At 52.0% G+C, this 16300-nt stretch overlaps 2 protein-coding genes across 16 annotated transcripts in view; one reads left to right on the plus strand and one right to left on the minus strand.

Moving 5' to 3' along the window:
- Window positions 1–309: 309 nt before the first annotated feature.
- LOC147339687 (arylsulfatase D-like) lies at window positions 310–15638 on the minus strand. Of its 4 annotated transcripts, none has more exons than XM_086386121.1 (10): window positions 15587–15638; window positions 12559–12708; window positions 11511–11632; window positions 10324–10446; window positions 8004–8427; window positions 7017–7153; window positions 6208–6342; window positions 5378–5540; window positions 3366–3487; window positions 310–1479 (listed from the first exon to the last, which is right to left on the minus strand). In XM_086386121.1, the coding sequence occupies exons 1-10, from the start codon at window positions 15628–15630 to the stop codon at window positions 1115–1117; spliced, it is 1785 nt and encodes a 594-aa protein (XP_086242247.1). In that variant the 5' UTR covers window positions 15631–15638; the 3' UTR covers window positions 310–1114. The 4 variants fall into 4 exon arrangements, with proteins under 4 accessions (XP_086242247.1, XP_086242248.1, XP_086242250.1 ...); XM_086386122.1 differs by having other exon boundaries at window positions 8004–8446; XM_086386124.1 differs by having other exon boundaries at window positions 961–1479; window positions 8004–8126.
- ARSH (arylsulfatase family member H) overlaps window positions 13810–16300 on the plus strand; it is a 66237-nt gene continuing 63746 nt past the window's right edge. For 8 of the 12 annotated variants that reach the window (XR_015158314.1, XR_015158311.1, XR_015158313.1 and 5 more), the window contains exon 1: window positions 13810–14973. The gene's annotated coding sequence lies outside the window, so the exon portion shown is untranslated. The remainder of the gene's footprint in view (window positions 14974–16300) is intronic. The other 4 variants (XR_015158315.1, XM_086386074.1, XM_086386072.1 and 1 more) reach the window with 3 other exon arrangements.

Below are 16300 nucleotides of genomic sequence, written 5' to 3' on the forward strand. Positions count from 1 at the left end.
GTGAAGGTCTGACGCAAAATGAATGTAATTCACAAGGAGTGCGTCAGAAAGTTGTAACAGAGGAAAAGAAGAAAAAGACCCAAAGAAGGTGAAAATGCATAAACTTAAAACAGTGTTCAACAAAGCCAGGTGGAACCTCTAAATTAGAAGCATTCCCGTTTGAATCGTTGGTTTTATAGGTGGCATGACAGTTCGGAGGTTTTCAACCTCATATATATATATATATATAAGATGTATATGCATCTTATAGATGGAAGTGTCTCCCCATCACCACCCCACCCCCGCAGTTTGTGACACACCAGTCTGCTCTCTGCATCTAAAACTTTATTGTTTTTACTTCCACACAGATGTGAGATCATGTTGTCTTTCTCTGCCTGACTTACTCCACTTAGCATAACGCCCTCAGGGTTCACCTGTTGTCTGCCCAGTGTCTCAGTCGTGTAGGACTCTTTGCGACCCGTGGACTGTAGCCCAGCAGGCCCCTCCATCCATGGGATTCTCCAGGTAAGAATCCTGGAGTGGGTTGTCATTGCCCTCCTCCAGGGGGTCTTGCCCACCCAGGGACTGAACTCAGCTCTCCCTCATTGCAGGCAGAGACACCAGGGCAGCCCGTTGCTGCAAGTGACAAGATTTCGTTTTTATGGCCAAGTAATATTCCAGTGTGTGTGTGTGTGTGTGTGTGTGTGTGTGTGTGTGTGTGTGTGTCTAGGCTTCACAAGTGGCTCCGTGGTAAAGAACCTGCCTGCCAATGCAGGAGATGTGGGTTTGATCTCCAGGTCGGGAAGATTCCCCTGGTGGAGGAAATGGCAACCCACTGCAGTATCCTTGTCTGGAGAATCCCATGGACAGAGGAGCCTGGAGGGCTGCAGTCCATGGGCTCTCATAGAGTTGGACATGACTGAGCGAGACACACACACACACACACACACACACACACACACACAGGGCTGGCATTGCTGCATCCTAGGGTCGTTCCATTTTTTGGTGGCTGGAGGACCGTCCACCCCGTTGCCCACAGCGGCTGCTGCAGTTCTCCATTCCTGACAGCACACAAGGCTCCCGTTCTCCCCGCCTCCTCGCCCACCCCCGTGCTGTAACTTGGGGAGCAGCGAGGTCAGGTCTCCCCGGGGTCCGCGTCCCGGGAGCATGCGCAGAACGGGAAGGGCCCGCAGCAGGGCTGCAGCCATGGCTTCCAGGCCACGTTCTGGAAGGAGAGCTGCTCAGGCACCGGGCGCACCGACCGGCGGTGCTCCCGGACCGCCCGGCCCACGCGGGCCACCACCTCGCGGTACACGGGCCCGGCGTCGGGGGACAGGGGCCGGGCCTCGGACGGGTCCCCGAACAGGTCGAAGAGCAGGGGAGGGTCGTGGTGGGTCACGCCGGCTCCTGAGCAGGGGCACATGTTGCTGCCGCGGCAGGCCCCTGCGCCCTCGGGGTGGAAGTCGGGCGTGGTGTAATGCACCTTCCAGAGCCTTCCGCCTAGGGGCAAATGGAGTCCGTCCCCCGTCAGCGGCGCAGACACTGCACCTCTCATCGCTCACCTTTCTGTCTTCTTCTGTCATCTGTTATCTACCTGTATCTCTTCCTCTATATGGAGCTGTGTCCTCTATATGCAGCTGTGTCTGACTGTGACCCCGTGGACTGCAGCCCACCAGGCTCCTCTGTCCATGGGATTCTCCAGGCAAGGATACTGGAGTGGGCTGCCATGACTTCCTCCGATCTTCCTGACCCAGGGATCGAACCCAGATCTCCTGCACCTGAGGCAGATTCTTTACCAGCTGAGCCACCAGGGACGCCCCTCTGTATGTAACTATTTATTATCTACCTATTCATCTATTATCTCTGTGTAAATCTATTTTTCTATTTGCCTATCAATTCATCTTTTCCATCTGTTATCTATTTATCTACCACCGTTCTATCCATCCATCCATTCATCCACCTATCCATCTATCCACTTATCAGTCCATGGATTCATCCACCTATCCACCTATATCCACCCATCATCTATGTATCCCTGCATCCATCCCTTATCCATCCCTCTACACATCCATCCATCATCCATCAACCCATCCATCCATCCATTCATCATCTATATATCGATTCATCCATCCACTATCCACCCACCCACCCACCTATCTATCTACCCATTCATCCATCAGTCGGTCTATCCATCCACCCACCCACCATCCATCCACCCACCGATCCATCCATCCATCCATCATCTACATATCCATTCATCTATCCACCCATCTATCCATCCACCCATCCACCTGTTCATCTACTAATCTGTCCATTCACTCATCCATCTACCCATCCACACATCCATCCATCATCCATCCACCCATCAATCTATCCATGCATCCATCATCTATGTATTCATCCATCCACCCATCAACCATCAACCAACCCACTCATCTATCCACCCATTCATCCATCAGTCTATCTATCCATCCATCCATCCACCCACCCATCCATCATCTATCCATCCACCCACCCATCCATCATTTATCCATCCATCATCTATCCATCACCCACCCATCATCTATCCATCCACCCATTCATCCATCATCTATCCATCACCCATCCATCATCTATCCATCCACCCATTCATCCATCAGTCTATCTATCCATCCATCCATTCATCATCCATCAACCCATCCATCATCTATCCATCACCCATCCATCATCTATCCATCACCCATCCATCATCTATCCATTACCCATCTATCATCTATCCATCACCCATCCATTATCTATCCATCCCTCATCTATCCATCATCCATCCATCATCTATCCATCCACCCATTCATCCATCAGTCTATCTATCCATCCATCCATTCATCATCCACCCACCCATCCATCATCTATCCATCACCCATCCATCATCTATCCATCCATCATCTATCCATCACCCATCCATCATCTATCCATCCACCCACCCATCCATCATCTATCCATCACCCATCCCTCATCTATCCATGACCCATCTATCATCTATCCATCACCCATCCATCATCTATCCATCACCCATCCATCATTTATCCATCCATCATCCATCCATCATCTATCCATCCACCCATTCATCCATCATCTATCCATCACCCATCCATCATCTATCCATCCACCCATTCATCCATCAGTCTGTCTATCCATCCATCCATTCATCATCCACCCACCCATCCACCATCTATCCATCACCCATCCATCATCTATTCATGACCCATCTATCATCTATCCATCATCCATCCATCATCCATCCACCCAGCCATCCACCCGGGCACCCACACATCCTCTGGGTTCCATTTCTCTGGAGGACCCTGACTAAGACGCAGCACCCGCCGAGTCGTGGGGAGGCGTGAACTCACTGTCCTTCTCGTGCCAGCGGGCGGCGTGGAGATACTGCCCACAGTAATGAAACAGGAACTCATGTGCCGAGCGCTCAGCATCTCCCCGCAGCAGGGGCAGCAGGCTCCGGCCGTCGATGACCCTGATTCAGGGAAGAGACCACAGGAGGGACTGAGACTGAGGCTGTGTGGGCTGCAGTGTGGACCTGGGACCTTGGAAACCCCAAGGCTGCCAGGACCCCAGATAACACACAGTGGATCAGACACGCCCCGTCTCCCCGAGGCTGTCTAGATTGCATGTAGCATGTCATAAATAGAAAACACACAGACACACCCAGACACAACAACACACACCACGCTGACCGCAGATATTAACACCAAGTCTTCTTAAATTCCAGCTGGGCTGCCCGTGCCCCTAGGCTGAAGTCTAGGGCAGCAGAGACCTTTTATTTATATTTTTCATTTTATGTCTATAGTTTTGAATTCTTACTTTCTATTAGAGTATAGTTGATGACCAACGGTGTGATAGTTTTACGTATATGGCAAAGTGAATCAGTGATTCGTAAAACAGGTATGTATTCTTTTTCAAATGCTTTTCCTATTTAGGTGATCACAGAGCACTGAGCAGAGTTCCCTGTGCAGTACCGAAAGGCCTTGTTGCTATCTATTTTATATATAGTAGGTGAGGTAAACATCTACAATCAGCAAGACTTTGAGTAAAGTAGATCACCCTGGGCTTAAAGGGGTGAGCCTGGTCCAATCAGTTGAAGGCTGTCAACAAATCTGAGTTTTGCTGGAGCAGAGAAAACTCTCCCTCAACACAACGATACAGAAATACTCCTGAACTTGTGGCTTGCGGCCTTCCCAACATCAAATTTCAATTTGCCAGTCTCTACCACTGCGTGAGCCAGTTCCTTATGATAAATGTCTTATTTTGACCCCACAGACTATAGCCTGCCAGGCTCCTCTGTCCATGGGATTCTCCAGGCAAGAATACTGGAGTGAGTCGCCATGTCCTCCTCCAGGGGATCGTCCCAACCCAGGGGCTGAACCTGCGTCTCCTGCATTGCAGGCAGGCACGCCTTACCATCTGAGCCACGAGCGGAGCCCTTATTACTTACACACACACACACACACACACACACATCTGCAGGTGTACTGTTGGCTCTCTCTCTCCAGAGAAACCTGCTGAACTAAAAATACTACTAAACTTAAAAATTAGTAACATGGCTTTTTTTTTTTTTTTTTTGGCAGTAAGAACTAGGGGATAAAGTACCTTATATTATTATCCATCATACACAAGTATTTATTGGTAACCTTTTTTTCAGGCTTTTTTTTGGGGGGCAGGGGGTGTGACAGGTAGAATCCTCATTCCCCAAGCAGGGATCGAACCCATGGCCCCTGTGAGTGGAAACGTGGATTCCTAACCACTGGAGCTCTAGGGAAGTCCCTTATTGGTTATCCTAAATGAAGTAAAATCCAATCTTGTATCAAAATATTTACTTCTATTTTTTCTCATGTATGAGAGGGACTTTTTGGGTGTGTATTGAGGTACATAATCATTTTTAAATCATATTTTCAAGGGACTTCCCTGGTGGTGCAGCAAGGTTAAGACTCTGAACTTTCAGTGCAGGGAGGACACAGGTTCAATCCCTGGTCGGGGAACCAGTCCACATGCTGTGTGGCACAGCCTAAAAATAAATAAAATAAACTTAAAATTTTTTTTCAATTTTCATAGCTGCACGAACACGTGGGCAAGATTGCATTTCAGAAGATTAATAGGAGATGTCGCATTCTGACGACTGGATCTCCAGATTGTGATGCCAAAATGTAAAATCTTGCCAAAAAAAAAACCCAAAACAAGTCACTGGACCCAACAATTCGTTTAGCCTTGTTTTCCTGGGTGTGGTCATTTCACATCAGCCTGTCCCCTACATGGGAGACTGTTTTAAACGTTCTCCTATTGTGAAATATATTCCCCAAAAACTTGGACGAGGGCAGGGGGCTGTCCCAGGACGCAGGGAGTAGTGTACCTGTCCTGGGGCACCTGGCCACCCGCCAGCTGGACCACGGTGGGGAAGACGTCCATCAGGCTAGTGGGCTCGTGGATCACGTGGCCGGCCGGCAGGACCCCGGGCCAGCGGAATATCCCTGGGACCCGGATCCCGCCTTCCCAGCCGGCCATGCCTTTGCCACCTGGGAGGGAACGACACCGTTGCCTTCTCAGGAGACGCTCCAGCCTGGAGACACACCCGATGTACCTGTGCGTGTCTGTATCCAGCGTGTGCGCTCACTCGCTCAGTGGTGTCCGACTCTTGGCCACCCCATCACTATAGCCCACGGACGCTAGTGGTAAAGCACCCACCTACCAATGCAGGGGATGTACGAGACTCAGGTTTGATCCCTGGATCGGGAAGATCCCCTGGAGGAGGGCAAGGCGACCCACTCCAGTGTCCTTGCCTAGAGCATCCCATGGACAGAGGAGCCTGCCGGGCTACAGTCCGTGGGGTCGCAAAGAGTCAGATACGACTGAGTGGCCACCCACACATGGACTGTAGCCCACAAGCTCCTCTGGCCATGGGATTCTCCAGGCGAGAATACTGGAGTGGGCTGCCATTTCCGTCTCCAGAATAATTCAGATGGACCGTATCAAATTTTATTTTATTCATTTTATTAAAAAACTTTTTTTTGGCCATGCTGAAAGGCATGTGGGATCTTGACCAGGGATCGAACCCATGCCCCCTGCAATGGAAGTGCCGAGTCTTAAACCAGTGGACCACCGGGGAAGTCCCTCATGTCAGGTATTTAAAAGGACCAGTGTACAGAGATTTTCCCCTGGAACCCCAGTGCCCACGGGCCTTACCTCTGTATATTCCATTCCACCCGCCCAGCTGGACGTGTCCATCTCTCGCCTCCAAGTGTCCCCCGTGATCAGAGGTGAAGTACGTGAGAGTCGTGTTTTTCAGGCCGTGTTCTTCAACGGCGTTCAGAATCTCCCCTTTAGGAAAGACGCAGCATTTCAGGGCGACGTAAATGAAACAGCATCTGAGGGTTCAACACGATGTCTCCTTTCTGAGGGTTTCCCAGGTGGCTCAGTGGTAAAAGAACCCACCCGCCTGCCAACGCAGGCGATGCAGGTTCGATGCCTGGGTCGGGAAGATCCCCTGGAGGAGGGCATGGTAACCCACTCCAGTGTTCTTGCCTGGAGAAGCCCATGGACACAGGAACCTGGCAGACTGCAGTCCACAGGAAGCAAAGAGTCGGACACGACTGAGCAACTAACACTTAATTTTTAAGCTCTTTATTGAATGTACTACAATATGGTTTCTGTTTTATGTTTGGTTTTTTGGCCACGAGGCACGTGGGATCTCAGCTCCCTGACCAGGGATCGAACCCACACCCCCTGCATTGGAAGGTGAAGTGGTAACCACTGGCCCACCTGGGAAGTCCCGTCGTGACAGCGTTCAATCACAGACTTTAGAAGGACGCCTTTGTGCAAAAGTAGACAAAAGAAATCGGAAAGGCAGAAGGAATCTGTGGATGATGGGGGAGAATCTTCCTCTTCGTCTCTGATTCTTTACTGAAGGCTGGCTCCGGGGAGGTCACCCACCTGTGACCCCGCCATCAAGGGAAGGCCGGGAACGGAGGAAGCCTGGCCGGGGGCTGACTCACCCACAAGCCAGTCCATCTCCTCAACATTGTCGCCGTACAAGCCATGCCGACTCTTCCCAAGGAACCTTTCTGTGGTCACCAGGGGGATATGGACATGCAGCAGAGATACAAAGAGCAGGAATGGACCCTGCTTATTTCTGAAAGAAGAAAAAACATCCTTTGGCTACAAGAGCATCTCTATGATCCAGGACTTCAAAGTAGAGACTGAAGGCTCGTGGGCATCAAGTAGTTAACATCTTCTGTTTGCTGGGGGTTTTAGCATCTGTAAAACAATTGAAGAAGTCTGCATCAGATACTATGCTCTACATACTTCAGACAGGAGCTGGAGCAGAGGACAGGGGTAGGAGTCTGTCCCAGGAACGCCCCGTAGGGTCGTGTCAGCTGCATTTCTGGATCAGCACACACAGCCCCCTTACTCTTTTAAGTTGCTGTGCAGTATTCTAGACACCCCAAGTGGCTGAGTGGTAAAGAATCCAGCTGCCAGTGCAAGAGACCCGGGTTCATATCCCTGGATTGGGAAGATCCCCTGGAGGAGGGCATGGCAACCCACTCCAGTATGCCTGCCTGGAGAATCCCCATGGACGGAGGAGCCTGGCGGGCTACAGTCCATGGGGGTCGCCAAGAGTTGGACTCAACTGAGCAACTGAGCATGCACACAGAGAACATTTATATTAACAAAAACAAAACAGAGCCCAAAACAAGAAAGAAGAGACTGGAGTTTTGGAAACCAATCCATGTGTAACTGTTGAAGTCTTCAAACCCACCTGCTCATTTCAACCCACTCCAGTCTTCTTGCCTGGAGAATCCCATGGACAGAGGAGCCTGGTGGGCTACCGTCCACGGGGTCACAAAGAGTCGGACACGACTGAGCGACTAAGACACACACACACATGTCTGCTCGTAGAGCTGGCAGATTCCCACTGGTGGTAAACAGACTCAGATGCACCCAGAACTCACCTCCGATTTCCAAAGGGACGGCGCCATTACCTTGCAATAAAGGAAACAGCTTCCTTGAGCACGAGGCTCGCAGCTCTTTCCAAAACCATGGGCTGCTCAGTGACTTCGTGGTTTCTCATCAGGATGCAGTTCCAGCGGCGGACGAAGCCAAAGCTGGCGTACCAGGACATGAAAAACAGCAGGACCAGGGTGGCCACACTCAAGACCAGTTTCCAGGAAATGGAGATCAGCCTGCAGGCTTTGCCGGCCACGATGGTCAACACGCCCAGGGCCATGATCTGGGTGTAAAGCCAGAGCCTGGCCCTCAAGCCCGCGTCCAGTGAAGGGGGCCTGTCTGGGTGGCAGTCATTGACCAGCGTGAAGGGCATGCCGTAGAAATAGTCAAAGCCGTGGTGCAGAGGGTGATGGCAGTGGTCATTGCGTGAGGCACAGTTTACACCTTGATGCCATTTTCCTGAAGATAGAAGCAAGAACTTTAAAAAAAAAAAAGAAAGAAAGAAACATAAAAAACAGCATAGGTCTAAGGGATTCTGGCTGAAATTACTTTCTGAGGGTAATTTGGAGGTTCATCACGACTCAGTGGTCGTGACTTTGAGCAAACTCCCGGAGACGGTGAAGGACAGGGAAGCCTGGCGTGCTGCAGTCCATGGGGTCGCAGAGAGTCAGACACGACTGAGCGACTGAACACCACCACCCAAAAAGCAGTAGGGGCTTCCGAGGTGTCTCAGTGGTAAAGAATCTGCCTGCACTGCAGGAGAGACAAGAGATGAGGGTTTAAACCTTGGCTTTGGGAAATCTCCTGAAATAGGAAAAGGCAACTCACTCCAGTATTCTTTCCTGGAGAATCCCATGGATAGAGGAGCCTGGCAGTTGCCCAAAATTCCATGTGGAGAAGTGACACTTATTCCCTTGTTCCCTTGGTCTCCCCACGACTCACAGGCTATCTTCAGAACCTGTAAGACTCTGTACTGTTTCCCAACCCAGGAATCTGCCCTTTTATATTTAAGGAAACAAAAACAGCGGGCTGCAGTGAGGATGGTGGAGAATGAAACCATACAGAAGGATCCAGCCTCCAAAGCTTCCCACCATCTCATGTGTTAACACTGAGTTTTGAGATGAGGTGTGGCCATTTAAACCAATATAATGTCTAGAAGATTCTGACCAGTGCCGTGAGGAAAAGATGGATTCGTCCAGCAAAGAGGCTAATGGAGAAAGACTGTAAAGTTACCAGGACTCCCTGAGAAAACCATAATTGTAAAAGGCTCATGTACTCCAATGTTCACTGCAGCACGATTTACAAGAGCCAAGACACAGACACAACCTAACTGTCCACTGACAGATGAATGGACACAGATGTGGTACATATATACAACAGAATATTACTCAGCGATAAAGAAAAGAACGAATTTGAGTGACTGGTAGTGAGGGTGGATTAACCTAGAACCTGCTGTACAGAGTGGAGTAAGTCAGAAAGAGACAAACAAGTATCCTATGTTAACGCGTATGTATGGAATTTAGAAAGACAGATGATATTTGCTGGGCAGGAATAAAGACGAGGGCATGGAGAAAGGACTTGTGGACACAGCAGGGGAAGGAGATGGAGGGACGAACTGAGAGAGCAGCACGGACTTCTATACTCGACCATGTGTAAACAGACGGCTAGTGGGAAGCTGCTGCAGAGCACAGGGGGCTCAGCTCCGGCTCTGTGATGACCTGGGGGTGGGGTGAGGGGGTGAGGTGAGCAAGAGGCCCAAGAGGGAGCATTCTTCATGGCTGACTGACTTCACTGTAAAGCAGAGACCAAGACAACATTGTAAAACAACTAACCTCAAAAAAAAAAAAGAAGTCTCAAAAAAAAGAAAATAAGGATGAATATTATTAAAAGAAAATTACTGGGTTAAAAAAAAAAGACTCTTCAATTCCAACATGGTGAACCATTCAAGAGACATGTGAGCAAGCAGGAACTAAATCTGGGTTCTGATATTTCAACATTTTCTAGGAACATGCTGCTGCTAAGTCGCTTCAGTCGTGTCCCACTCTGTGCGACCCCATAGACGGCAGCCCACCTGGCTCCCCCGTCCCTGGGATGCTCCAGGCAAGAACACGGGAGTGGGTTGCCCTTTCCTTCTCCAATGCATGAAAGTGAAAAGGGAAAGTGAAGCCGCTCAGTCGTGCCTGACCCTCAGCGACCCCATGGACGGCAGCCTTCCAGGCTCCTCCGTCCATGGGATTCTCCAGGCAAGAGTACTGGAGCGGGGTGCCATTGCCTTCTAGGAACATAGGGTCTTGCAGTCCCTGACCTTCACCGTCACGCAAAAAAAGCAGAAAAATAACACGCGTCAGCACATACCGATGAGGCCCGTGGTATACCCTTGCCCCTGAAGGATCTTCGCAAATGTGGTTTCATTCTGTGGGAGTCCCCCCGAACCCGCGTTCCACTGCAGGACCCGGTAGCGATCCGTGGCGTCCATGCCTGCGGAGTGGAGCAGAGCCGAGAGGAAATGTTGGTTTCCGGTAAACAGCCGGAAGTACCCTACTTCCGTTAACTACCGTACTTCCGGGAAGGACCCTACTTCCGTTAACTACCGTACTTCCGGGAAGGACCCTACTTCCGTTAACTACCGTACTTCCGGGAAGGACCCTACTTCCGTTAACTACCGTACTTCCGGGAAGGACCCTACTTCCGTTAACTACCGTACTTCTGATAAGTACGCCGAGGGTCTCCGCTGGGGACTGAGGTTGTCCACCACGGATGACCCTGTGAGGAACCATCTGAAACTGCAACGTGACCTCGAGACTGACTCAAAGATTCTGGACAAAGAACATGGAATACAGTCAGTTACCTTGAAGACTTTGAGCTTTCTGAGTTCTCAGTAATTACAGAGCTTTCTTGGTGGCTCAGATGGTAAAGAAACTGCCTGCAATGGAGGACACGAGGGTTCGATCCCTGGGTTGGGAAGATCCCCTGGAGAAGGAAATGGCAACCAACTCCAGTATTCCTGGCTGGAGAATCCCATGGACAGAGGAGCCTGGCGGGCCACAGCCCATGGGGTCGCAAAGACTCTGGAGACAACTGAGCAACTTGGCAGCAACAAAGCACAATATTTACATAACTCCAGGAAAATGAATTTGCAGATTGTATTTTAACCATCTATCAACCATTGACACCTGATTTCTTTTTCTTTTTTGGCTATTTTCAGGATCTTAGTTCCCAAACCAGGGATCGAACCCATGCCCCCTGCACTGGAAGCTCAGAGTCTCAACCACTGGACCACCTGGGAAGTCCCACTACCTGATTCTTTTTGTTTGTATTTTGTGTTAGCCTTTTTTTAAATTTGTATCAAAAGTCCCCTTGTCTTTTTATACAGCAGTTCATGGGGTTCTCACTGGGAAATATACTGAAGTGGTTTGCCTCCTCACCGATGCAATGGACATGAACTTGGGCTAACTCCGGGAGATGGCCACCACCCCATTTTTTAGGACAGTCAATGGGCGGACGAGGCCAGCCGTTTCCCCAGCCGCCCTGAAAACGCCCACCTGATCTGAAGGCGTGTCTCCCCGTGAGGAAGGCGGCCCTGCTCGGGGTGCACAGCGGGGCGGCCGCCAGGTGCTGGGTGAGCCTCACGCCTTCCTCCGCAAGTCGGTCGATGTTCGGCGTCCTGGGCAAAGCACACAAAGGTCACCGTTAGGATGGGTCGAGCGAGCTGAGTCAGGTCCCCATGCTGAAAGGTATATGGATGAGTTCTCTATTTGAGGAATTTCCTTTGCTTTACATGTGATTGCATTTTGCCCCCTGCAAGACCTCCCTGGTGGCTCGGATGGTAAAGCAACCTGCCTGCAGTTTGGTATAACCGGGTTCAATCCCTGCATAGGGAAGATCCCCTGGGGGAGGAAATGGCAACCCACTCCAGTATTCTTGCCTGGGAAATCCCATGGACAGAGGAGCCTGGAGGGCTACAGTCCATGAGGTCACAGTCGGACACAACTGAACGACTAACACACACAGACATCTGCAGAGGCAGTTCCTACACCTTCTGTTCAGAGGTGGCGTCTGATGGTATCATTCACACGCACTCCAAAAAAGGTTTCCGTGCATACTCAGTTGTGTCTGACGCTTGGAGACCCCATGGACTGCAGCAGCATCTCCTGGAGCTTGCTCAAAGTCATGTCCATCGAGTCAGTGATGCCATCCAACCATCTCATCCTCTGTCACCCCCTTCTCCTCCTGCCCATAGTCTTTCTCAACATCAGGGTGTCTTCCAGTGAGTTGGCAGTTTGCATCAGGTGGCCAAAGTACTGGAGCTTCCGAATCACTTGCCTGATCTTAGGAATTCTTCTCACCTTACTAGTCTCAGATTTCCCTCTAACTCTCCTTCTTTCCCTCCGAAGTCCCTTGTGCTCTCTTCTTCCCCTCAGAAAGGTTGATAACTCACTTTTGCTCCAAAAATAACTTTCGCTGTGGAAATTTGATGCCTTAAGGAATTTCCTAATTTCTGCGGGCAGATTTGAAGTCTGCTTCATTCATCCAAACACGCACACACGCCCCGAGAACTGCCTCCCCGCTCCCCCTATCCCCAGCTGGTACCTTAGTGTGTCGTTTCCATAGCAACCGAGATCCCCAATGCCCAGATCGTCCGCCATTATCAGCAGAATATTTGGTTTAGACGTATTTGCTGATTTTAATTCGCAGGTCTTCAGAAGCAAACACATGATGAGCAACAGATTTAAAGAGTCCCTAAAGAGAGAGAAGAAAGAAAAAAGCCAAAAACGAAATAAACATCTCCTTTGGAATGAAAAAGTCAGCATTTCAAACCAGGTTGCAGAGAAGGTGCGGGCATTTCCATTCCACTGCACGTGTGCTCCATCCATAGGTCCAGTCCGCCTCTCGGCAACCCCACTGACAGGAGCCCACCAGGCTCCTCTGTCCATAGGATTCTCCAGGCAAGAGTAACTAGAATGCATTGTCATTTCCTTCTGCAGGGGATCTCCCCCACCCAGAGACTGAACCGGTGTTAGCTACACTGGCAGAGCGATTCTTTACCACTGAGCCTCCTGGGAAGCTCTTCCTTTATATGAGGATTTAACAAAGAAAGGCCTGCAGCCCTTGTATATTTTTATCCCAAAGGCTTGACCAATCCGTTCCACGTGCCGCACAAAACTTGAACGCACTACTTTTTGCTTTTGAAAGTCGTGATCCACCCAAATTCAGTTTCTTTCACTGAATTCACCCAGGGCCCCCACCTTGCACTACTTTGTAATTAATTCTCGCTGCACCCCGGGCACGCCTTTCCCTGGGCCTCGGAGCTGCCTTCCGCCCAGGGTCGGGAGGCCCAGGGTGAGGGGAACCCAAGGTGAGGGGGGCCCAGGCTCCGCTAGGAGGGAAACGGGGCCAGGTCGGATCAGAAGGGGACTTACGTTTTTAAAGGATCAATAGGGGATTAAACGGAGAAGGCAATGGCACCCCACTCCAGTACTCTTGCCTGGAAAATCCCATGGATGGAGGAGCCTGGTGGGCTGCAGTCCATGGGGTCGCTAAGAGTCGGACACGACTCAGCGACTTCACTTTCACTTTTCACTTTTCATGCATTGGAGAAGGAAATGGCAACCCACTCCAGTGTTCTTGCCTGGAGAATCCCAGGGACGGGGGAGCCTGGTGGGCTGCCGTCTATGGGGTCGCACTCGGACACGACTGAAGCGATTTAGCAGCAGCAGCAGCAGGGGATTTAAGTACCCTAGACAGCACAGCTGTTTTGATCAAATGATCACTGCTCGGATTTGAAAAGCCCGCGGTCAGCGAGCGTTGGGGGCGTACTCCGCGTGCGCGCGCGCGCGCGCCACCGAGGTTTGGGCGGTCCTGGGTGGTGGACCTACTCAGGCTCTCCCCGCCCCCCAAAACCCAGAGGCACTCGGGGGCTAGACGCTCCAGCGGATCCCCGAGTCCCCAACAGGGCCCCGGTGCCATCCACGTTCTCCGATCGAGTCCCGGTGGACGTTTCCCGATCGCGTCCGGATGCGCCAAGCAGTCCGGAGACCGGGGGCTGCGTCTCCGCGGTGCTCGGGGTTGGGGACCTCCTGGGGGATAAAAGTCCCCTAGACAGTACAACTGTTTTGATCAATCTCTGCTCCGATTTGCAAGGCGCGCCGCCAGCGAGTCCCGGGCGCCGCCCCGGAGTGTGGGCGTCTACACTGCCTAAGGGAGGTTTGGGCGGTCCTGGGGGTGGACCTACCGAGGCTCTCCTCGCCTCCCAAGCCCTGCGGCCCTAGGGGCTAGGAGCTCCAGCGGAACCCAGAGTCCCCAGCAGGGCCCCTCGGTGCCAACAGCATCCCCCTGTTGGGCCCCGATGCGCCAAGCAGTCCGGAAACTGGAGGCGGCGTTTCTGCCTCCAGAAAGTGGGGTTACCCTTGGAGGAATTTGTTGTGGTGAAAAGGAAAACAGAGGAATGAGTTTTTCTTTCCCTTTCCTGAGAATAAAGAAGAGAAAGTGAACAGTGAGAAGGCCTGATCATTCCTAGTTTTGTTTTTTTTTTTTCACTTTAACTGCTCGGAACTCTGCGTGTCTGTAACTAAAGTTTGTTTTTTCTGCCCCCTAACTCTGCAGGAGCCACAATTCACTTTTTTTTTTCTCCCTTGGACTCTATGCTACATGTACCCCCTACCTAGTGTTCACGCTTGCAACACCCTTCCCCTTGAAGTTACGTATCAGAAAGAAGCCCTCAGAGCTACCAAACTGCCAGACTCGGTTTTGGGTTACTGACGACAGTGTAAGACTGTCTTTAAACAGTGCAAGAGGAAGAAATCAAGATCCTATCACCTCTTTTGGGGGCTTGCCTGGTGGCTCAGAAGGTAAAGAATCTGCCTGCCCTTTGGAGACCTGGGTTCGATCCCTGAGTCGGGAAGATCCCCTGGAGAAGGAAATGACAACCCAGTCCAGTTTTCTTGAGTGGAGAATCCCATGGACAGAGGAGCCTGGCGGGCTACAGTCTCGCCAAGAGTCCAGAAGGTAAGGCAGACCGATTGCATCCTAGTGGGTTTCAGGCACACGGCCACGCTTGTGGGGTGTGTGGGGAGGTGGCCAGTGTGCAGAACAGGGGTGTGTCTTAATTTGGGGATGGAGGGCGCGCGGCGAGAGAGGGCTGGAAGAAGGCTCCGGGGCGTGGGCTTTTCCAAGAGGGAGCCTGGGAGGGTCGCGCCCTAGTGAGTGGCTGGTGTGGACGCGGAGGCGCTAGGGGACCGGGACCTCTGGGGCGCGACAGGAAGTCTTTGGAGAGCGGGGGAGGGGCTGCACCACCTCTACCGGGGCGTGGCCTGCCTGCCTCCCCTTCCTCCCCGCCTCCTACCCCCACTCCCGGTCCCTTTCCTTCCGCTCCCTCTCGTCCCCCGCAGTCCCCCGACGCCCCCAACCCAGCTCTCTCGTCCCGCCGGCGTCCAGGAAGGCGAACAGGCCTCCAGCTGCGTTTTGGAGACTCCGAGGCTCAAGCGCAGGCCGGCCTTTGGCTGGGTGGGTGGGTGGGGGGTCCACGCTCACCCTAGACGCCCCTCCCCACTCTATTCCCCTGTTTCCACGCCCCCAGCCCCAGGATCGGGGAAGGACCGGGGCCCAGGGTCCCGCGCACCTGGCGGCGTGCGCCGCGCGTCTCCTCTGCGCTGTGGGCGCCATGGCGGAGCGGGGCACGGAGCGGGGGACCTTGCCCCGTGCGCTCTGTGTCCCGCCCACCGAGCGGCGAGACCTGGGGGGTGGGTTCCCCCTCCTGCTCGAATCCTCTTAAAGTCCTAGGGCCTCAGGGGGAACTGAGCTTCTAAACAGGTTTTCCTGGGTGGCTTTCTTGGTGGCGGGCACTCCCATGAGACAGGGGCCAAAGTGGGGGTGCAGCAGAACGGCCAGGCTTCCCTGTCCTTCACCAGCTCCCGGAGTTTGCTCAAACTCATATCCATCCAGCCCTCTCATCCTCTGTCACCCACCTCTCCTCCCGCCTTCAGTCTTTCCCAGCACCAGGGTCTTTCCCAGTGAGTCAGCTCTTCACATCATGTGGCCAGAGTATTGGAGCTTCAGCTTCAGCATCACTCCTTCCAATGGGTATTCAGGGTTGATTTCCTTTAGGATGGACTGGTTGGATCTCCTTGCTGTCCAAGGGACTCTGAAGAGTCTTCTGTTATTGGACTAGAGTTGATGTACAATCTTGTGTAGGTTTTCACAGGTTATCTGTTTAATATATGTGTGCTAAATTGCTTTGATTGTGTCCGACACTGCGACCCCGTGGACTGTATAGCCCGCCAGGCTCCTCTGTCCATGGGGTTCTCCAGGCAGCAATACTGGATGGAGTAGCTTG

Source organism: Bos grunniens, chromosome X (assembly GCF_055505025.1).
Source record: "Bos grunniens cultivar Pamir isolate PY7600 chromosome X, Bosgru_T2T1.0, whole genome shotgun sequence".
Taxonomy (NCBI): domain Eukaryota; kingdom Metazoa; phylum Chordata; class Mammalia; order Artiodactyla; family Bovidae; genus Bos; species Bos grunniens.